Genomic DNA, 24,432 nt, shown 5'->3' on the forward strand with positions numbered 1-24,432 from the left:
TCTATCTATCTATCTATCTATCTATCTATCTATCTATCTATCTATCTAATATACAGCTAGGAAGCGGGCACTAACGGTTATTGGACTATAACATAGAAATGGCGTCGCTCACCCCCTAGCCCCCCATATCTATCTTACTGATCCCCATTTTTTTAAAGTTTTGTGAAAAGGAGTAACTTTGACCCCCGCATCCCATTAAGATGTGCACACCTGCCGTCAGCTGAGGGGGCATCACAACTTCAAGCCCTTCTGATCGTTTTTGCTAAAGACACCTATCGGTTTACTCTTTATTATTACGATGTCATTTCCTGTCAGAAATTGAAGTTTTTTTAGATGTGGAAGGCTGAAAATGTTGGGGCTGGGGTTGTTGAGGGAGCGGAACCCTAAAAAGCTTGATGTCGGGAGTAAGGGGACATCATGAGGAGACAGGAGGCGCTGGACACGAAAAATGGAAGTGATTTGAAAGAGTCCAGGAGGAATTCTTGGGAACGCAACTGAACTCATTAAAACGTGCAAGACAACCTTCAGCGAATCACAACAGAGCATTGTCTAGAGCCCGCCCAGTCCGTGTTGATAGGTGATTGGCTTCATTTCATGTCACTGAAATGAACGCAAGAAAAATGAAATAAATAAATAAATACAAAAGATGAAATAAGATGCAAAAACAGATTTGATGACACATTGAATTAATTTTGCTCACATCTTATATTGTTATGATTAACTTATTTATGGTCACGTTTCTCAATGCATTTATTTATTTATACATTATCTACCCCAACCCATAATGTGTGGTGTTAACGTCTGACGGTGGTCTTTCAAATCCCAGGATGCACCACAGAAGCCCCCCCCCAGCCTTGTTTTAATTTATTTATTTTTTTGTTTCAGGTTCACGGCTCTAGTTTTACTTTTGCTTTACTGTTAGCCTTTCAGCCAGTTAATCTGCTGTCTTCTTTTGTCTCCTTATTTCGATGTCGATGACTTCCTGTGTGTGTAGGGGGAGTCTTCAGGGCTTGGTATGCAAATGCTGTACCACTCCGAGACAAGAGGTGGCGCTGTCAGTGATGCCTTCTTCTCCTTTGCCCTCAGAAATGAGTGATGCCATTTTTGTTATATTTCATCTGGGGTTTGGTTCACAAATCTCATTTATGTCCACATTGTTTGTAATTTTATGTTAACTATTTAGTTTCTCTGTGTCCAAGTGCCTTGTCATATGTGGGTGCCCCCATCACTTCAGCCTTATGAAGTCACAGAGTCCCTTGCGGTTCATTGAATGTGCTAGGTGGTGGGTGAGTGCTCCTGTTTCTTTTGATTCGCTGGATTTTTGGGATCTCTTGCTTTGTCTTTGGATGTCGTATTTGGGACTGGGATTGTCTGTTTTGAAGGCATTGTTTTCTGTGTTTTTGTACTTCTTGGGGCGTCTTGTTTCAGGTGATTTTTTTTTCTATTATTCATAAAGATTCCACATTTGCCCTTTTCGTGACTAAGCCAGGGTTTGACAGTCAGCCCTTAGTGGGCATTTCGAGATTTTTTTGGGACAGTTGTGCTAAGGACCGCATATATATCTGCAATATTCAGCTCCAATGCGGAGGTCCCTCATCTTCTGCCACATCCAACATGAACATAAGCAGACTGAAAGATGAGAGGAGGCCGTTCAGCTCATTTGTCGCCCGTTTGCTTCTTAAAGGTCATCCTGGCTGCTGCTTCACCTCCATGTCTTGGTAGTTTGTTCCAGACCCCCACAACTCTTTGCGTAAAATAACACATAAGATCCCACAATGTCACAAGTCGGCGTTCATTCTGGAGACCCTGACATCAACTCAACAGAAGCCCAGACTGAAGAAGTCATCACCATCTCATTTTGAGGGGTTTCTCTCAGCCCGGCTGGCCAGTCATTAAGCGGGGTCCTCCATAAGCTGCCCGGCCCTTCGTCTGCCTTTCATTTATCCTTTCACTGATTTCTCTTTCTTTATTTCCCAAGCGCTGCGCTTCAGAAGGACTGTCTTGGAGGAATGAAAACCCTGGAGGTGACTCAGCAGACAGCATGGCATACACTGGCAATCTGGGCATTTCTTGAATTGCCCTCTGAATATTTTGCATCACTGTAATTATTATTAGTATTCTATGATTGTAAAATTTCAGAAAAAGGGCTTCTATTGTGGAGTGAACTGAGAGGGGACAAGGCAGAGAGTTGGGGGTCTCATGGAGGTTCCCGTTTAATAACAATGAGGGGGAGTAAAGGTAAACAAAAACAAAAGAAGGACCTAAAATGGTTTGTCCCCCGTAGTCCTGCAGACCATTGTGGCTGCAGTAGATGAGGGTCTCACCATGAACCACTTCTGGTCACTTTACTATTTAAACAGGGAAGAGGCCGGAGGGCTGGGGCTTCCAGAATGATCCTGAAGTGAGGGCACTGCCCTTCTGTGGGTGCCTCCTCCATTCTCGTGCTGGAAGAGGAGGAGAGGCTGGCGGGGGGATTGATGGTGGATGGGAGTTTGAATTGGTTAGGCTGATTGGGACGAGGATGGGAGCGATGTACTCAGTGATGGACTAGCGCCCCCTGCCGCGTGGACTCCTGTTGGTGTTTCGGTTTCCCACAACCTGCCCAAGGCTCACAAACAGTGAAAATGTGCCTCTCTGCATCGGGCACCGGGATACCAGCAATGGACTAGCGCCCTCTGCAGTGTGGGCTCCTTCCTGCCTGTTGATGCCTGGACTTGCACAACTTTCCGCAAGAAAAGGAAGAAAACAACAAAAAAATGAACCTCAGGCCAACCAAACATCTTCTGTCTTTTCAAATGTGCCACTTTTAACCCAGTGCTTAGGGGTCAGGGGAGGTCACAGCTCGGTGTCCTCTGTGACTTTCCGTGCACTTTATGGATTTATAGCTGGTGACACGTGAAGGATGGTCATGTCAGTCTTATTGATTGCCAGTGGACCGCCTGAACAGCTTGCATCCATCATCAAAATTATTTTTAAGACAAACAAAAATGCGCTCTTCACATAAATGTCTGCCCGGCCCTTTCTTGTACGGTTGGCAGGATTTTAGTCGGAGTGGATGAGGTGAGGCCCGCGTTCAGAACAGTGGAGGATATGCCAGCGACTCTAGTGCCTCGTGCCAGGGCTCATCATGTCCCAGGAGAGGCTGCCTGGCTGGGCTGTGGATGGTGTCCCAGTAGGGGGTGCTCTCCTATTTCCAAGACTGTGGCCTTGGCAGTGCCAATGTCCTCCAGGTCCATGCTTGTCCTGAATGTTGCTCTTTGGAGTCTGGCGACTTTGTTCATTGTTGTAAAATGTTTACTGATTTCTGTTAAAGTTTTTGTTTTTGCATGAATTGTGTTAATCATATTCATTTAGCTACAGTGGGCTGGCGCCCTGCCTTCACCCTGTGTTGGCTGGCATTGGCTCCAGCAGATCCCCATGACCCTGTAGTTAGGATATAGTGGATTGGTTAATGGATGGATGGATATTCATTTAGTCTGCCGTTTGTCAACAAGGGGCTCACAGGCTCAAAATACAAGATGAGAGACCAGGAGGTCAGACGTAGTCAAAAGTCGTGCCGAGGGCCGAAATCGTAACCAAGCTGAAGGATCAGCGCCACCTGAATTCACAGTCGTATGACAAAGCTAAGAGTCGAAGCACTAAATACAAATGGCGGGTCTTCTAGAATGATCCGCCATCTCGGATAACCCGGAAGTGAATGGCGCTGACCATTTTACTGTCACCCCCCACACACCCTCATGACGACACTCAGCTCTTCATTTTCATGGGCTTTTCATAGATTTGCTGATCCTATTTGGGGCTTTCAAGGCTAAAGTTTCTATTAATGGTGTTAGTTTACCCCAAATTCAACTATTAGCAGTTTGTTCTTTTACTTTGTACCATTTCTGAGGCCCACTCGTCTTGGGAACCACCATTTTGTGTCCTCGTCCTTTAGTACATGTCTCCTGGTTTCTAGGTGGGCACCCTGTTATGATGCCAGGAATTAAAGGTTGGCAATTAATGTCATTTCCTTATCCGAGATTGTGGATTATGTCAATTTGGGAAGAGAAGGACCAGGAAATAAGACATGGAAAACAAAACTGGTGTTGTGTCAGTCAGCAAGCTGACGAGGAGTTGAGAGCAGAGTGTCAGGCAAGAAGAGTCAAACCAGAAGGTCCTAAACAACGAGCCTAAAAAGTCACATTCAAAACGTTAGCTTAGGAGTTCAGCAAAAGGATATTTGGGGAAAAGAGAAGAGGAAATCAACCCCTCTGGTCATAAAACTCTGAGGATGCCACCCTAGGAACGCAGGCAGCCGTCCTGAAGATGGGTGTCTAGCATGGCGGTGACTGCTAAGAAAATTATATGGTGGCTGAAACAGAGCAAAAAAATAAAGAACGATTAAAGCAAACGGCAAAGTGAAAAAGAAAATCTGAATTGAGTTCAGGACCCCCCAAAGAATCCAAAATCACAGCTAGATCATTGAAAATGATAGCCGAAAACAAGAACCTGAGAATCAGCATCAGGGATTCAGAGCCAAAAGTCAAAAGGAAGAAACGTTAGATGAGAGAAGAGTTGCGATGCCAGCCGGTCACCCCTTTCAATTGTTGTCTGTAAAACAGAAACAAAAAGACGCACAAGGGTGTAAACCGGCATTAGGCCAAGACACATGGTGGCTATGATGAACGCGCTCTGCAGTCCTCAGCGGTCGTTCCGACTTCCTGCGGCGTTTATGTGTCACCTGTCCCAGAAGTTGGAGGAAGTGGAATCGGGTGACAAGTCTTGGAACTCTGGGTAAAAAGGATTAGCGACAGCGCCCCCTCTCTGCTTGTGTGCGTGACAACCCAAACAATCGAAAATCAAAGAAATCGCAAGGAAAGCCCTTTGAGAAAGTCGTCTACAAACTTGGATTCAAAATGGCCGCCGAGATGAGCTTTCAACCGCTCAGCCTTAGAGGCCACACCCCCGGCAAATGAGTCATACGTCAGGACAACGGGGACCACGAAATGGCGGCACCCACAGAGAAACAGATTGGTGTCAGAAATGATGCAACACTATTATTATTAATACCATCTTTAAGGATCAAACATAAAAATAAACCAAATAATTGGAATCACCGAAGTCCCAAACCCCTCAATTGTCACAAAAGGATGAATGTGATGAAGATGAAAGACGGAGATCATGGACCTGTGTGAGTGACTTTGTTTTTTTCACTTTCGAACTCCTGGTCTGTTTAATCGACTAACGTTGTGGTTTTGTCACTTTCAATTGCGGTTACTTCCATTGCTTTGGTCTTTGACTCCATTTTGTCTTTCAGTCACTTTCGGTCTTCCTGCCATTCCTTGCTGGCATCACACACACTGACAACAGAAGAGCCACGAACACAAGGAGTCTGAAAATGGTGACGCGTGTATGAAAGCAATACGGGCACCGCAGTGAGGTCAGGATCAACGTGAACGTCCTACAGCAACACAAAACGTTAGATTTGGGCTCCTCAATATCCAAAAATCACAAAGACAACTAAAACACACCGTGAAAAGGGGCTGGCAACCCCAGCAGATTTCTAAAAAGGTGCAGAGCCATAAGAATGCCCAGTCTGGGGTGAGGCCTCCCTGAGCCGCAGCTAACAGGTCTGCACGCTGCCCGGCCGATGCCCTGACCGCTTCACAATCTGGCGTGTGGCGGCCAAAGCCATTCATGGCAGGTCTCTCCAGTCGCATCAGAAATCGTCTGCCTTGAGCAGGCCATTGAGTCAGAGCCTGATATGGAGCTCTGATGAGCCCAGGGGTGGCCAGATGAACCTGCCGAGTGGGCAGCTGGACCCTGAGGGCCCCCCTCACCGAGTCGCCGGCCAGCACATCAAGCACTAAAGCAGGTCCGGCTTTGCTTCCGTTGTCAGCGCTGTGGCACAGAGCTTAGTGATGCTGTCGGACGGCCCCAGAGACCCGGGCTCAGTGCCATCTATGTAGCATTTGGCTGCCCGGGCTGTCTGTGGTCACCTTTGTTCAAGTGAGCGGCCTTTAATTCAAAGAGCTCGGGCACAAGAGAACAAAAGATTTTGTGTTTGTTTTGTTAGAACAGCAGATGGCTGTACAGTTTGGTGCCGCTCGACTTGTTCTACCTGCAGGCTTGCCCCCCGGTTTGCCTGCTAAGACTTCTGGGAACTAATTTGCTTCTTGAACGAAACCATTACAGTAATCAGAAGTGACTTTTAAGATGGCATAGAACATTGCAAGCCATCCATGTATTTTGCATGCCTTCTTTTTTCAGCTCTTGTTTGGAGCAAAGCAGAAAAAGTGAAACAACTTCATTATGCTTAGAAATTGTCAAGGAAGTATGTAGCCAGTGGAGCAGACGTGCTGTCCGGCCGAGGAGAAGACCGGCCACACCAAAGGATGCTGGGAGGCCAATACATCAGTTCTGGACCGGTGTGCAGAAAAGTGCTGACAGGACTCCATCGTAATGTTCAGAAGTTAAATATGGCATCCTGCACGGCTCAGTACTCGGACCCTCTGGTGGACCAGGAAAAACAAGTCGCCATTTTGTGACAGCCGACATTTACATTTACTAATTTGGCTGACGCCAAGGCAACTTACAAAATTTATGATCCAATTGGTTACATTTCTTTCTTTGGCTTCCCAATTAGAGCACAAGTGGGTCAAGTGACCCGCTCAGGGGCACCCAGTGGTGTCAGTAGTGGGATCTGAACCCACAGCCTCAGGGTTTGCCTTAACCAGCACGCCACACTGCCGACATTTTGTATAAAACTACAGTGAAGTGCAACTGAAGTGGTCAGGTAGGCTTCAGGGAACGACCTACCAACACATTCAAACCTTTACTGGCAGGAAAGACCCCCGTGTGGCCTACTCCGGCCTATGCTAGTGGGTCCCTATCAGAAGCACCAGAGTTGTGGTGGGCTGTGCAGGCAGCAGTCATAGTCAGGGCGTGTGTGTGTGTTCAGTTTAGGGGGGGTGTGGGACCAACCAACAATGAATCCAGTGAAACCCACGCCAGCCATCATAGTACAGCTGTGTTCACCTTACACGACTGTCCTGGGAAGATAAAATCGTCATTTTGGGACTGCAGGCACAAACTTAGAAACATCAAGCTGCAATAAACAGCCTCTAGCATGAGTTTCTACTGTCGTGCAGACAAACGGGGATGAACGCAGTCAATTTATGACCAGACGACTTCTGCGTATCCAACCTGTCAGCTTTATCTGCAGTAACTACATTTGTGATTTGTGAAATGATCAGCCTTGACACACTAAAAAGGTTTGGGGCAGCCACCCGTGTACTTGAACCTGGCTGCAAAAGGCAAAGTTGGAGCGCAAATGAGTACGGAGTGGAGTCCAAAACAGAACTGAGGGAAGGTGGTGGCTATTGGCTATTACTTCCAATATGACTCGGAGTCCTGCCACGTGCAAAAAGTTTGCTGATGACACTGATATTGTGGGCTGCATCAGGAGTGGGCAGGAGGAGGAGTACAGAAAGTTAATCAAAGACTTTGTTAAATGGTGCGACTCAAACCACTTACACCTTAACACCAGCAAGACCAAGGAGCTGGTGGTGGATTTTAGGAGGCCCAGACCCCTCATGGACCCTGTGATCATCAGAGGTGACTGTGCAGAGGGTGCAGACCTTTAAATAGCTGGGAGTGCAGCTGGATGATAAACTGGACTGGACTGCCAATACTGATGATCTGTGTAAGAGAGGACAGAGACGACTATACTTCATTAGAAGGTTGGCATCCTTCAACATCTGCAGTAAGATGCTGCAGATGTTCTACCAGACAGTTGTGGCGAGTGCCCTCTTCTACACGGTGGTGTGCTGGGGTGGCAGCATAAAGATGAAAGACGCCTCACGCCTGGACAAACTTGTTAAGAAGGCAGGCTCTATTGTAGGAGTAAAGTTGGACAGTTTGACATCTGTGGCAGAGCAACGGGCACTAAGCAAACTCCTGTCAATCATGAAGAATCCACTGCATCCACTAACAGTGTCATCTCCAGACAGAGGAGTAGCTTCAGTGACAGACTGCTGTCACCGTCCTGCTCCACTGACAGACTGAGGAGACCCCACACTATGCGACTCTTCAATTCCACCCGGGGGAGTAAATGCTAACATTAATTTTATTTTAATTTTTTTCATTTTTATTACTATTTAATTTAATATTGTTCTTTATCAGTATACTGCTGCTGGATTATGTGAATTTCCCCTTGGGATTAATAAAGTATCTATCTATCTATCTATTATATAGCACCTTTCACTCTATCTATCTATCTATCTATCTATCTATCTATCTATCTATCTATCTATCTATCTATCTATCTATCTATCTATCTATCTATCTATCTATCTATCTATTATATAGCGCCTTTCATATCTATCTATCTATCTATCTATCTATCTATCTATTGAAAGTCTTGTCGGAGGAAGTGACATCATCTGGACTGGAGGTGACATCATCGGGGCTGGAACCAGAGGTGTCGTCTTCGGCCCCAGGCAAAATTTCCTATGTCTCTCAGTTAGAGGATCCCTACAGACTTTTTTCAAAACATGGCAGGATCTAATCAGTAATATTTTACAATAAGCTCATAAAGCACAGAGAATTTATTAATGTAGGTATGTTTACAAGGCTTAAATTTTACGCCGTTTGGCTCGCTCTCTCTCTCAGGGCTGGGGATCGATTTGTCCTTAACTCAAATTTTCTTTTTGTAAAAACTTGATTGATTTGTATGGATTGCAATAAAATTAATAAAAAAAAAAAAAAAAAGAATTTCCTATGTCTGTTCTTTAAGAGTGTGGTCTCCGGCTGGAGTGCCTCCTCCACACCGCGAGGGTGCGTCCGTCCTGGTTATGTTGGGGGCCTCGGGTAAAGGGCTTGGAAGCCCAGCCCTGTAGGGACCCGTGCCCACCGCCAGTCGGCGCCCCGGTGCCTGAATATCCCGGGAGCCCAGCACTTGCGCCACACCAGGAAGTGCTGGGGGGAAGACGACAGGGGACACCCGGACGGCTTCCGGATGCGTAGCCGGCACTTCCGCCACACTGGGGCATGGCTATAGAGGAATGCCGGGAAGCAGCTGGAGCCCATCCGGGTTCCTATTTAAGGGGCCGCCTCCCTCCAGTCATCGGCGGATATCGGGTGGAAGAGGACGGAGCTAGAGTGAGGACGGGAGGCGGCCAAGAGAGAGGCACAGAGACTGAGAGGCCTGGACTTTAGGGGGATCGGTGCAAGAGGCACTGGGGTTTGTGCACTGTAAATATTGTTGAAAATAAACGTGTGTTGGGTGAAATATGATGTCCGTCTGTGTGTGTCCGGGCCAGCGTCCACAAGAGATAAAAGAGGAAGGTTTATTGGCCTCCACCACCCCCTGGCCTGGTGTGGAATTACCTTCTCCTGGTCCACATTGAAACTAGAGATGTGCAAAAACAAAATGGAGATATTTCAGGACAGAGACCGGGCTGGCGACCCGAGTTATGGCTGAACAGGGTTGGTCACCGAGTTAGGGGAGTCGCTGTTCCAGAAAGGTTGGCAAGTTTTATTAAACATCAAAAACGGAAATGTCTCCTTCAAAGAAGTATTTAGAGTCTCTGCACTGTGCACTCAGGTGCAGCCTGTTTGCTTTAATTCTTGTCGAGATGTGTCTGGGACTTGATTGGAGTCCACCTGAATTGAGTGGACATCACGTGTGCTGGTGTATAGTAGCTCCATGCAGTCCACGCTCAAGTCAGGACAAACATCAAGCCAAGGAACTCCCTGAGGACCCCCTTGACTGAACTGTGGTGATGCAAAGATAAGAGCAAAGGGTTACTTAACCATCAATAAAGCCTGGAGTGCTTCCAGGAGCAGCGTGGTCTCAATTATTGAGGGATGCAAGACATTTGGGGCCACCAGAACTGTCTTGCCAAACTGAGTAACCAGGCTAGAAGGGCTTTGGTCAGGGGGGTGAGCGAGAGCCCAATGGTCACTCAAACAGAGCTTCAGAAGTCCTCTGTTGAGAAGGGAGAACAAGTTTGAAGGAGTACCACCTCAGCAGTCCTCCATCAATCAGGCATTTACGGTAGAGTGACGGGACAGAAGTCACTCTTGAGAAGAAGCCATACATACAGTATGAGGGCACTTACAGAAATCGGAGAGCATGTCAGGAGTGAGACAACAACTGAATTCTCTGAGCAGAACTCCAAGATCTACAGTATGTCTGGTGAAGACCATGCACTGCTCATGTAATAAGTTTATATGTTTAAAATGTCACTGTACTCTGTACAAATATTTTATAAATCTACTTTTCTTTCTACTCACATGTACAGCTAACACAAAGCCAGATTTAGCAAAGCATTAGAAGACAAGACAGTTAGGGACAACTGCGAAATGGGCAGTCACACTGATGACCATTGTATACTATTTCTGTGTCAGCATGACATTGTCTCCTGTTTGGCTTTGTTTAGAATGGCATGATTTACCCAAGTGAGCCTAAGTAGGCCTGCACATGAAGAAACAGTATAAAGCCCGGCACACCTTTGAAACCGACAGACGGATGGGAGATAACGTCATCATATCCTGAAAATTCTTCCAACGCAGCAGCAAAAATGGCAGACTCCACACATCAGGATCCCATTCCCGAATGTCTTGTCATGGCTTCCTTCATCTGTCATGCAGTGTAAGCCATCATTAAAGAAAGTGAAGTTACAGTGCATCCGGAAAATATTCACAGCGCTTCATCACTTTTTCCACATTTTGTTATGTTACAGCCTTATTCCAAAATGGATTCAATTCTTTTTTTTCCCTCAGAATTCTACACACAACACCCCATAATGAGAATGTTTACTTGAGGTTTTTGCAAATTTACTAAAAATAAAAAAACTGAGAAATCCCATGTCCATAAGTATTCCCAGCCTTTGCCATGAAGCCTCAAATTGAGCTCCGGTCCATCCTGTGTCCCCTGATCATCCTTGAGATGTTTCATTGGAGTCCACCTGTGGTCAATTCAGTTGACTGGACATGATTTGGAAAGGCACACACCTGTCTATAGAAGGTCCCACAGTTGACAGTTCATGTCAGAGCACAAACCAAGCATGAAGTCAAAGGAATTATCTGTAGACCTCCGAGTCAGGATTGTCACAAGGCACAAATCTGAGGAAGGTTACAGAAAAATATCTGCTCCTTTGAAGGTCCCAATGAGCACAGTGGCCTCCATCATCCGTAAGTGGAAGAAGTTCGAAACCACCAGGACTCTTCCTAGAGCTGGCCGGCCATCTAAACTGAGCGATCGGGGGAGAAGGGCCTTAGTCAGGGAGGTGACCAAGAACACGATGGTCACTCTGTCAGAGCTCTAGAGGTCCTCTGTGGAGAGAGGAGAACCTTCCAGAAGGACAACCATCTCTGCAGCAATCCACCAATCAGGCCTGTATGATAGAGTGGCCAGACGGAAGCCACTCCTTGGTAAAAGTCACATGGCAGCCCACCTGGAGTTTGTCAAAAGGCACCTGAAGGACTCTCAGACCATGAGAAACAAAATTCTCTGGTCTGATGAGACAAAGACTGAACTCTTTGCTGTGAATGCCAGGCTTCATGTTGGTAGGAAACCAGGCACCGCTCATCACCAGGCCAATACCATCCCTACAGTGAAGCATGGTGGTGGCAGCATCAGGAACTGGGAGACTAGTCAGGATAAAGGGAAAGATGACTGCAGCAATGTACAGAGACATCCTGGATGAAAACCTGCTCCAGAGCGCTCTTGACCTCAGACTGGGGCGACGGTTCATCTTTCAGCAGGACAACGACCCTCAGCACACAGCCAAGATATCAAAGGAGTGGCTTCAGGACAACTCTGTGAATGTCCTTGAGTGGCCCAGACTTGAATCTGATTGAACATCTCTGGAGAGATCTTAAAATGGCTGTGCACCGACGCTTCCCATCCAACCTGATGGAGCTTGAGAGGTGCTGCAAAGAGCAATGGGTGAAACTGGCCAAGGATAGGTGTGCCAAGCTTGTGGCATCATATTCAAAAAGACTTGAGGCTGGAATTGCTGCCAAAGGGGCATCGACAAAGAATTGAGCAAAGGCTGTGAATACTTATGGACATGGGATTTCTCAGTTAGTTTAGTTTTAATAAATTTGCAAAAACCTCAAGTAAACTTATTTCACGTTGTCATTATGGGGTGTTGTGTGTAGGATTCTGAGGAAAAAAATGAATTGAATCCATTTTGGAATAAGGCTGTAACATAACAAAATGTGGACAAAGTGATGAAGCGCTGTGAAGACTTTCTGGATGCACTGTATTTCTCCTATGTGATTTCTTACCGCCGTATCACTAAGGGAGGAATATCCATCCATCCATTATCCAACTCACTATATCCTAACAACAGGGTCATGGGGGTCTGCTGGAGCCAATCCCAGCCAACACATGGCGCAAGGCAGGAAACAAACCCCGGGCAGGGCGCCAGCCCACCGTATGGGGTATCGCCTTTTTATATTATATCTATATAGATTCCGGTTATGTAACACGCAGCAAAAGAACTTATTCAAATAAGGGAGCTGGCGCCCCCTGCTGGATACAGCTCACCATCTCCCTAATACCATCCCAAAGGTGACGCATGGTGGTGGCAGCGTCATGCTATGTGGTGCTGGAAGAGGGAGACTTATTACAATTAGGGGACATATAAATGGAGGCAAAAACGGAGAGATCCCTGAACAAAAAAACCTGCTCTGAAGTGCATATGATCGCAGACTTGGGGTGGCAGTAGAATGACACGAAGCATACAACTGAGACAATGCTGCCGTGGCTCGGTGGGGTTCAGAACCAAAGGGAGGATGAGTGTGGCCAGCTACAGAGAGGTGCACATCACCTCAGACTGGGCGACAGGTCACCCTTTCAGCACAACAACAACCTGAAGTGTACAGCCAGGACAAGGCTGGAGTGGAGCGGCCTTCTGCTGTTATGCACCTAAAATCTGGAATAGCCTGCCAATAGGAATATGCCAGGCTAATACAGCAGAGCACTTTAAAAGACTGCTAAAAACACATTACTTTAACATGGCTTTCTGATAACTTCACCTTTATTTATATTCTGTATATTCAATTCATTGTAATAACTATTCATGGTGGCTCTAAAATCCGTACTAACCCCTACTCTCTCTTCTGTTTCTTTTCCCGGTTTTCTGTGGTGGCGATCTGTGCCATCACCACCTAATCAAAGCACCATGATGTTCCTACATTGATGGATTAAAAGCCAGAAGTCTGTATGACCATCATCATTAAGTCCTTCTAAGAGAACCCTAAATACAAAGAGGACTGTTTCATTTATGTTAGGTAGGTAGAATGCTCAGAAGGGGCTGGGTGGTCTCGTGGCCTCGGTACCCCTGCAGATTGTAGTTTTTCTCTCCAGCCGTCTGGAGTTTTCTTTTTGTTTTTTCTGTCCTCCCTGGCCATCGGACCTTACTCTTATTCTATGTTAATTAGTGTTGTCTTATTCTAATTCTTACTTTGTTTTTTATTTCTCTTTTCTTCATCATATAAAGCACTTTGAGCTTCATTATTTGTATGAAAATGTGCGACAGAAATAAATGTTGTTGGATTTGGGTCAAGTGTCCTGGAGTGGCCCAGTCAAAGCCCAGATTTAAACTCCATAGAACATCTGGGGAGAGACCTGAAGGTGGCAGTTTACAGACCCTGAAAGGGTCTGTCAGGAAGAGAGGAATCAACTGCCCAAATCCAGGGGTGGCAAGCTTGTTGAGAATTTAGGAGTAATTATTGACTCTGACCTAAACTTTAGATCACATCCTAATCAGGTTACCTGGCCAACTTCTTTTCACTTAAGGAATTCAGCAAAAGTCAAATCCCTTATAACTTTGCAAGATGCTGAAAAATGAGTTCTCGTTTTGGTTTTCAGTCAGCTAGATTACTGTAACGCACTCCTCTCAGGACAACCCAAAAAAGACATCAATCGGCTGCAACTCGTGTAGAGTGCAGCTGCCAGAATCTTAACTAGGAAAAGAAAATCCGAGCCCATCACACCCATCTTAGCGTCATTACACTGGTTGCCTGTGCCATTCAGAACTGACTTTAAAATACTGCTAATGCTTTACTAAACCTTATTAATCTCACTCTGTCCAATATTCTGGAATGTCTGGCACCTTACACTCCAAATTGTAACTTTAGATCTTCAAATAAGGCGGCACGGTGGTGCAGTGGTAGCGCTGCTGCCTCGCAGTTTGGAGACCCGGGTCCTCCCTGTGTGGAGTTTGCATGTTCTCCCCGTGTCTGCGTGGGTTTCCTCCCACAATCCAAAGACATGCTGGTTAGGTGGAATGGCGATTCTTAATTGGCCCTAGTGTGTGCTTGGTGCTTGGTGTGTGGGTGTGTTTGTGTGTGTCCTGCGGTGGGTTGGCACCCTGCCCAGGATTGGTTCCTGCCTTGTGCCCTGTGTTGGCTGGGATTGGCTCCAGCAGACCCCCGTGACCCTGTATTCGGATTCAGCGGGTTAGAAAATGGATGGATGGATCTTCAAATAAGGGTCTGCTTAGAATTCCAAGAGCTAACCTTAAAAGAAGTGGTGAGGCGGCCTTCTGCTGTTACGCACCTCAAATCTGGAATACGAGTTTACTGATAGAAATTCATCAGGCTAATACAGTGGAGCATTTTAAAGAATAACTGCCAAAAAACTCATTCTTTTAACATGGCTCTCTCACAGCTACATTTTAGTGTATCCCTGTTAAAGTATATGTGCATTGAATTATGATTATCATCAAGGCTCTGCAATCCATACTAATCCCTACTGTTCTGTGCTGTTCTCTTTCCAGTTTTCTGTGGGTGATTCTGCACCACCACCACCTGATCAGGACACCAGGCAGTCGCTACATCGATGGACTGAAAACAGTGCAGCCCCAGATGTCCAAGTGACCACCATCATCAAATTCTTTCACGTGAAGCCTGAAAGCCATGAGGACTGATTGAGACCTCTTCTGAAGTGCACGTGGTGGGGCAGCTGGCAGCATCTTATTGCATAATGAAGTGTGCAGAAAGTGAGGGAGTCCCGAAGACTTTCTGACCCCACTGTGATAACCATTATGGTCACGGACCTCATTCATTAATCTTTTACGAGTGCTTTACAAACCAGTTCGGTTTATATTCCTGTTCTTGTCAGGATCTGCAGTATTAAAAACATGCGTCTTCTGTTGTGAAAGAGCAGTGGAGTTGATAGGCGGCCACGTCCTTTCTGTGCTAATCCTGCAGTATTATTAAGGTGACACTGACGCTCAATAACTGTCACAGCCTTTGTCACATTCTTAATCCTTCCAGTTGGAATTCTCAACATTGGCCGCTACCTTCAGCTGTATTTTTTATATAATCAATTTAGTTGACTTTATCCAAATACACGAAACGTGAAACAGTTATAACTGGAATTTATAAAAAAAAAAAAAGTAAAACAAACCCCCGGCACTTTGTACTTTCAGCCATCAAAAGTCTCTCCGGATATTTATTATTGCACAAACAGTAGACGGTGGTCCTTTTGAGGTCTCTTCTAACTGCCGCCGGCTCGGGCCGGTCTGAAGGCATAGCGCCCGGATGACACAGAGCGCGCGAGCGCGTACGCGCTCGTCTTCGGACACGTGCGCCGTGACGTAAAATGTGCGCGCCAAGCTGTCGCGCCGACGCTGTCCAAGATGGCAGACGTGGTGAGCGTCGGTGTGAATTTGGAGGCTTTCTCTCAGGCTATCAGTGCAATTCAAGCATTACGTTCGAGTGTGACTCGCGTGTTTGATTCTTTAAAGGATGGCATGAAAAATAAGGAGACACTGGAAGGACGAGAGAAGGCGTTTATCTCCGAATTCCAGGATATACTGCAGTCAGTCAACCGGGATCTCAAGTGAGTGAGCTCTTCGTTCATAATAACAATGCCGTGGAAGGAATGCAGTCTGAGAAAGTTGCTGTTTATTTGCAATAAAATACGGAAAACATTTGTAATGTCGGCTGGTTTTAAAAACGCCGGTTTTGTGTGCGACATACTGGAACATTGGGCAGCTCTGTCACTTTACAGCTACAGGGACTTTAAGTCAATCATATTTTAATTGTTGCATACAAATTATACGTACAGTACTTTGTGGAGTGAAATGCTTAAGAACGCCCTAGAAAATTACTGTGTAAGTGAATAAATATTATAACAAACAAACAACCAGCACACCTTAGAACTTGTGACTTGAATTCGAGATCAGCTGCCGTCGTCGTGAACCCCTGGCTTGTCGGTGACCGTGAGACGCGGTCAGACCGTTCACATTTCAAGGCCTTGACGTTCGAGTAGAGCAGGTTCAGCGGTTTGTGTCCACAAATCCAACATGGCGAGTTTGTTCGCTCCGATGTCCTCTGGTTAAGTCATCAGAATTGTAGGGTCACAATGAATTACAGATCATTGGCTTCAAACTTGGGCTCATTCACTGTGTACAGATGGCGCTCCTGGTGAGGACGTGGCTCTTCTCAGTGCCCACCTGCTACTTAATGCAGACATAGATCGAAGGTTGTTTGACTGCAACAAAATGTGTTTTGGCTTGTGCCTGTTACAGGCTAGGTGAGACCCTGCAATCTACAGCAAGAGTCCCAAAACTCATGTGGCTCCAGGTTCCCGTCCCGCCATTACTTCTGATTAATCCTATAGTTTAATAAGCTGACCATTGTGAAAGTGGGGGAGGTAATATCCAGTTTGTCACTCTCATTAATGTCACCAAGGCCACTAGAGCACTCTGGTCCTTAGATTCATAGGAGTACTGGGGAGGACAGACTGTCTGGTATGAGAAGTCTGCATGGAAAGCTGCTGCTGCTAGGGCGAGCTCCTTAGGGGAGAACCCTGAGAGAACCGAAGTAAACTTTCAGAACACTATTTAAATACTTTCATTCAAGTGATCCAAAGCTCATGTGAACAAGGAATCGCCCCCATAGTTTGTTGCAAACATAATCGCAGGTAAATGCTTCCTGTCATTTCATGACGGTCGTTGACGTGACGGATTAGGAGTTTCAGTCCCCCTTCTTTGCTTTAATTCAGACACAGGGGTAGGTTTGTGAGCTTCTACTACTACTGGCCTGTTCAAGTCAGGACTTTGGTGAGGTCGCTCCATCACTTCTGAGCCATTCCGTTGTCAACTTGCTTTGGTGTTTTGGCTCCTGGTCCTTCTGCCTAACCCAGAGACGCCTCTGTTTGAGTCCCAGGACAGATGAGTGGACCTTCTCCTGGACGATGTTCTTGTCAAGTGCACAATTCCTGGTTCCGTCAGTAATGACAGCTCCTCCAGTGTATAGTCGCACCATTACCTCAGCACCACCTTATCGTCTTGTAGGTCTGAAGTGCAGACCTTGTGGGCCCTTGTCGTTCACAGAGCTCTGCTTTTCACTCAACTGCCGTTATTCCAAAAGGCCTCGGGATCATCCTGGTGTTTCATTGCGCTGGCGTTCCTGTTGGATGGCACAGTTTTCTGCCTTGCTGATTTTTTCTCATTATGAACCTTAGCTTAGGCTCGAGAGGCAGGCATTTCCTTGCACGACCTTTCAGAGCCAGCCCTAGACAATTTCGGGCCCGAAGCAAACTGATCCCGAGGACCCCTGCAGATAGGGGGTCCGGGGCAGAGCTCCGGCCGCCAATCGATTTCCTGCATTCTGAGCTGCAGAAATGCGTTTTCCCGGCATCCACAACCATCACTTTTTGTCGATTTCCGTTTGACTCTGACAACCGTAGCCGTAACACACTGACAGGACCCAAATTTGCAGGCTGTCAGCGCAGACTGTCGTACTGTGAATTTCCCCTTGGGATTAATAAAGTATCTATCTATCTATCTATCTATCTACAAGGCCCGGAGTGAAGGGTATGAGTGATGGAGGTCGGAGTGGGCCGAATAAATGTCTTTAGTGGCGATACTGTAACAGATAAAGCTACATTTTAGCCAGCTTTTGGTGTTTCCACCAGGCAGCACGTGGAGGTAAATAGCTAGGCCAAGCACTTTTTTTTTTTTTTTTGCTTTTAATATTTTTTTTATATATTTTTTTTATTTTATGAAGATGATTTTGTTTTTACATTTTTATTCGGTTTTCATACTTTTGAGATATTCAGATTTCCGTATAAAATATCTTACCAGCAGATATTGAAATCTATTTCACACAAAAAACACTTTTTGAACCTTGGCACTGGTAAACTCGTGAATAAGTTCAGAATGATCAAGAGATTCGACTCTCTCTTGCTCGGTTGAAATCAATACCAGACTGTTCAGACGTTCGTGGGTCATGGAGCTTCGTGAGTAATTTTTGATAAGCTTGACTTTTGAAAAACGCAGAAGATACCGTTCTAGGCACAGTCAATGCTATTCTAAGAGCCACAGCAACATTAGGCATGGCAGTTGTGAACTCCTTCTCATACAGATATTCCAGTGCTTGCATGGCCGTTGAGTTGCTAGGAACTAAATTGGCAAACATGCAAATTTCACTGCATAGTGCGCGTGGATCAATGTCTCATTCATTATTCTTCGAGTCAGTTAATGCAATTTTCAAGTCCATAGAGTATTTCATCAAGGTATTATAATCCATGGATGACATTAACTGATAATTGTGCAGAAATCCAAAATTGTCGAAATGCTGTTTCATTTGATCAGACCTCTCATTCATGGACATGATTGCTTGATCCAGAAGGACAAGAAAGAATTCTGTGCAAAACTTTTCCTTTGGATCAGTTATTAAATCATCCCGGACTTCATAATCGAAATGGCGCTTTGTTCATCTCCTACGTAAACTGGTTACTGCAGGAAATGCGGCATCCTCGGAAGGCATCTCCAATTCATTAGCGAGCTCTCTGGCTGTAGCTTCTGCTAATTCTAGTCCATTCTCTCTGTACGAAACCAAATAGTCGGAGACACTGTTGATACATTTGAGAGCAACATCATAGTGCATATTTTCATTTTGCTGGCTACATTGATCTGTGAAAGAATGTCGTACCAAATCGCTAAGGAAACAAGAAATGGAAAATGTTTCAGCTGCTTGGCTAATGCAGCGGCTTCAGTTCTAGCCTTAGGATCTTTCAAATCTTCAGAAACCAAAATCTAGCAGTGCGTCATACACAGAGCCTATTTGGAAACTGCCAGCTTTAACACTCTCAGTCCTGCATAATGTCACAAGTGTGCTTCAGAGTGAAATTATTGATGTGCTTCTCCAGAATCTGCCAGCGTACTGTAGACGCACTAAACAGCAAATAGATCTGATGGAACGTTCCAAAAAGCGACATGGCAGTTGGTGACGATTCAGCCATGTCTCCAACAAGCAAATTAAGGCTATGACAACTGCATGGGATGTAGAAGGCTCGTGGATTTTTATCCAGTACAGTATTCGTTTTTGAACGCCACAGTGTTTGCCTTTCATATTGGAACCGTTCTCATATCCCTGTCCCCTACAGTTACCTCGGTCCAATTTCAACTCCGTGAGCATCCGTAAGCATTGGTCTGTGAGATTGGAGCCAGTGCTACCCTCAACGGCTGCGTACCCTACAAAATATTCTCGAACTTCCACTGAGGAGCCATCAATATGAACGATCCTTATTATCATCGTCATCTGCTCTTCAAGGCTTATATCAGGAGTGCAGTCAAGAATGATTGAGAAATACTTGGCCTTATGAATATGGGAAATTATTTTCTCTAACGTAGCATTACCCGTCAACCGAATTTTTTCATTTTGCACGTTTTTGCCCAGATGATGTTCGTGGATTTAATTGTCTGTAATCCTTCGAACATGCTCTTGCATGCACAGATCAAATTTGGCTAACAATTCCACTAACCCAAGAAAATTGCCATTATGCGGGGCAAATATACGATCGCTAGAACCTCGAAACGCCAGGTTTCTTTCACCCAGAAACTGAATAATAGTAATAATTCTTGTTAATACATTGCGCCAATGCTCAATTTCTCTTAGCAGAAGTTCTTGTGCACGCTTATCAATGGTCCATCCTGCCTTCAAGCGATTTTGAAGTTCCAACCAATCCTTAAAGGCACCTATATGGTTGGCAGATACTTCGTGACTGCACACGTCTTGGGACAAATTTCTCCAATCACCGCAACCATCAGTAGTCAATTTGATCTGGATATTCGAGAATAACTTGCAGCAGAAACAAAAAACTGCATTTTTGTTCTTTGAGTAAACAAGCCAGGGCCTGTCAACAAATTCCCCATTTGGTAATTTTCGGGAATAAAAGGAATCAGAAAAATGGCGCCCATCATTATTCGTCGGATATTGAATCCCGGTTTCTCGAAAGGGCCCCTTTTGGACTAGGAAGTCACGTTCCTTGTCGGTGATTACTGCACCCCACAAACCTGAATCTCCCCAACTAAAGGAATCGAAATCATTATCAGCCTCTTATCGTGATCTTCATCTTTCTGGTTAGAAACCGAAACGGCTGGCAACGTTGCTGAAGCTGACCAAAAACCCATGTCCATGTCATTCTGAATGTCATCGGCTTCGGACTCCTCGGAGTCGGATACAGGTTTGTGGGGCTTGGACGACGTTGTGGTATTTTCGACTATTGGAAGTTCAGTCCTGGTGCTAGAGCTAACCGTTTTCGTTAGGAAGCGCTGCAAAGCGCCTTTTTGGGTAGCAAAGAGTTCATCTTTCGCTGCCTTTTCTTTACGTTTTTGAGCACCTGATTTGTATTTCTTTGGCAGTGGAACTGAAGACATTTGGCATACAATAATTTCAAACTGTGGAAATTCGGCAAGGCCTAACTACTATCTACAAGACGTTCTTTCTAACAAAATGGAAATATACTGATATGAAGGAAAGTGATGGCTTTATGAAGAGAAGGGCCCCTTTTATGCTCTGTCGAGAATGCAGTGCGGCGGAGCGACCCTGACTGAAGCGTTAATGGCCGCCTACTGAGGACAGAGGCACAGATGAGCCGTAAAGGCGGCAACAGGCGCGCGGGCCTGAGTGAAGCGTAATGAAAATTGGAGTGCTGAGTGGAGATTTCCACGTGGAGTAATTAGGTGATGGAATATGTTGCCCGTGAATTATATATATATATATATATATATATATATATATATATATATATATAAAAAATTAGTAATAGAGGTTGGAGTGAAGGAGTCTGTTGCTCCATTGGGCCCTCCGCAGCAGCGTCGCATCACAGGAAAAAAAACCTTGGGCGCTGTGGGCCCGAAGCGGTCGCTTTGTTCGCTTCGCCCTAAGGTCGGCTCTGGACCTTTGAGTGAGTTGCTGCTGTCCTGAGGTCTTTTAGCCTGGCCGGCCTATCCTGTTAAGAGTCTCCACTGTACATTCTGTTCAGTGCTTGTATGGACTGAGTGTTGGATAAGGGCGTGGGGTCCAGTGGCTGGGGGGCATCTGTTGGTGAAGAAAGATTCACTGATCTTGACTTGGCTGACTTGATCTTCGCGGAGTCAATGGAGGCTCTGATGGGAGCTCTCGAGAGACTGAGCGAGGGGTGTGAGGGTCCTGATGAAAACCAACATCAGGCCTTTAATGAGCTCCTGGGCACGGCCATCAGCAGTGTGTCTGTCAGCACAGAGAGTGTCGACCTCGTCATTGAGAGGTTTACTTACCTTGGCATTGACATTCAGGTGTCTCTGGTGACTCTTCATATGAAGTCAGTAGACCGGTTGGGAGAGCATGGGGGGTGGGTCATGAGGTCATAAAGGGGTGTGTGGCGCTCCCAATATCTGCAAAAGAACGAAGGTCCAAGTCTTTAGAGTCCTGGTGCTCCCTGTTTACGAGACCTGGACGCTATCCAGTGACCTGAGACGAAGACTGGACTCCTTCATGTGTGTCGCTTCGAAGAGTCCTTGGTTGCCATTGGTTTGACTTTGTGTTGCTCATGGGGGTCCTGAATGTGGCACATGACCTGCATTGTGAGGGAGCATCAGTTACGGCACTATGGCCATGTGGCGCGATTCCCCGAGGCTGATCTGGCTCATAAGATACTCATTGTTGGAGACCTGAGTGGCTGGACTAGGCCAAGGGGTCGCCCACGTAACACCTGGCTGTGGCAGATAGAGGGTGGGACTGCACCGCGTGTCTGCCTGGGGGGCTGCCAACTGGGATCCCGAGCTGTTTCGTCATGTGGTGGGTGTGGCGACATGCTATACCAGTGCATACTCCCCGACTTGACTTTTAAATTGTTTATAGTCAGCTCCTCATGCCAGTGATTCACAATAATGTAAAGACTAGGGTTTTAAAAAGTGTTTCATAACAAACACAAGAGGATCACAGGCTTCCTTTAACAGAAATTTAGTGAATGCGCACACTTGGTTGGGTGAGCAGGAAATATTGAGAAGGGCATGAAATGATGATCAAAAAGTAAAGAGTGCACAGTAAGACTTTAGGGGCCTTCAAAACTCATCTTGATGTTGATTTGGAAGAAGTAAGTGGACAGGACTGGCGAGCTTTGTTGGGCTGAGTGGCCTGGCCTTGTCTAGAATGTTCTAATGTTCTAGAGCGGGGTCTCAACATGTCGCTCGTGGGCTACTGGTAGCTCGCCAAAGGGTTAATGAATCCTACATAAATTTGAAAACTTGATTAGTCAAATTAGGGGTTGGCGATCTTTTCAGAAAATCATATTTAACACAAAATCCCGATTCACAATCCGAGTTCCAGTCTCTCTTTTCAATGTGGCGTACACTTAAGAGAATATCCGGACTCAAACTCATCAAGACCGAAGTAACACTTTATTTTAAATATCAAACGGAGTTGAATTCAGTTGTTCTCTCGTTCGCTAGCTAAGCAGAGTTAAGGCACACGCCCCGAAGCTGGTGGGTGAGTGAGGAAGGGCCCTCTCCTCGCCCGGCGTGTTTCGTAGATTCGCGCTAATAAATCGGTACTGCAAGTGAACTCTGATACATAGCGAAATGAGAGAAGTCGCAAAATCAACCGGAATGTTCAAGCAAATTATAAAAAAAACCTGCTCTAAATCCGTGAAGTAGTTCTCTCATGAAATACAGACAGACAGACAGACAGACAGACAGACAGACAGACATTGGATTTTCTATATTATGTATTAGTAAACCTTCAAAATAATGTGCAGTTAAAGTCTCAACAGCATTTCTGGAGCTTAGTCGAGTCAGATAAGTACAAGAATCTTCACCAAGCAGCTCTGAAAATGTCTGCTATGTTTGGGTCTCCATACGTCTGTGAGTCTGACATGAATGTCATGAAATCAGAACAAGACGGACAGACGAACACTGAAATGACTCCATCAGAGTGAACCTGAGTGGCTCCACTGCACCATACAGCTCAGTGCCAGTCATGTGACCAACTAAACAACACATCACACATGTGACTGGACCTGTGAATAAAGTGACATGTGACAAATGAAGAAGGAATATCTGTGGATTTGGAGTTACATTGTTCTGTTTTAATTCAATAATGTGAGGTACGCTAGAAAAAGTGCATACACTCGTACAAAAATGTACTTGCAGGTGAAATCTAGATTTATTTGTGATGTTTTAATGCACAATGTGAGTATTTTGTAAATGCGCAGGTAAAACAGGTGCCCAATGCGTCGATCACGATCGACCGGTAGATCACAACGGTAGTGCAGGTAGATAGCGTTGCATTCTAAAATATATATATATATATATATTATTTTTAAACGTTAGTCTATCATATCCTCCCGATGGCATTTGCCACTTGATTGACATTCAGGGCGGCCAGTCTGAGATCTCCTTTCTTCTAACACATCCTGCACACACGATCAAACGCGCGAGCTACTGCAAAACTCCGGTTGTGATCTAGTTGACCTTCCAATTTATATCGACTAAAGAAGGGATTTAATTAAAAAAACATTGTTTGGGGAGGGCATGGGCTGGATGTGGAATTGGAAGAGGATTTTTTTTCTTACAATTTCACAATCAAAGTGCGTTTGTCTGATCTGTCAATCTATCATTGCTATTCCAAAGAAGGAAAATGTGGAAAGGCACTTTGGAATTGTTCATAAAAACTACCAAAAAATAAAGCGATCTGAGAAAGAGAAAGGAGAGGGAACTAAAATCGCAGTTAATCGGACAGCCGTCATTTTTCACTCGGCTGAATTCAAAAGCTCCTTGACTGCATTATTTGGCTCTACTTATTTATGAGAGTCAGCCTTTACCGACATGAAGATTATGAAATCCAAATACTGTAGTGACCCTAAATTGTTATTGTGCCATAAAGTTTATTCAGTTATACATTTCATGTATAAAGTATACTCGGTATGTGTGTGTATATCGATCTATCTAGAGAGAGATACTGTATATAGAGATAGCATTTTTAATGGAGGTAGATCATTTCGACCTGGTCATTTTAAAAGTAGCTTTCAAGCCGAAAAAGTGTGGGCACCCCTGAAGTAAATCAAGCTTATTTAGTTTGTTTGAAGTAAGCGATGAGAATAAACGTTAGAAAACACGAGTAGCTCTCTGCCATTTTCATTTTGTAAAAGTAGCTCTA

General features: G+C 45.3%; 1 protein-coding gene across 1 annotated transcript in view; it reads left to right on the top strand.

Moving 5' to 3' along the window:
• The first annotated feature begins 15,641 nt into the window (after positions 1-15,641).
• Positions 15,642-24,432, top strand: part of med27 (mediator complex subunit 27) — a 170,669-nt gene continuing 161,878 nt past the window's right edge. Inside the window, exon 1 of the mRNA XM_039762576.1 lies at positions 15,642-15,844. Coding sequence (XP_039618510.1) covers positions 15,642-15,844 — 203 coding nt within the window. The remainder of the gene's footprint in view (positions 15,845-24,432) is intronic.

Source organism: Polypterus senegalus, chromosome 9 (genome assembly GCF_016835505.1).
Source record: "Polypterus senegalus isolate Bchr_013 chromosome 9, ASM1683550v1, whole genome shotgun sequence".
NCBI classification, from domain to species: domain Eukaryota; kingdom Metazoa; phylum Chordata; class Cladistia; order Polypteriformes; family Polypteridae; genus Polypterus; species Polypterus senegalus.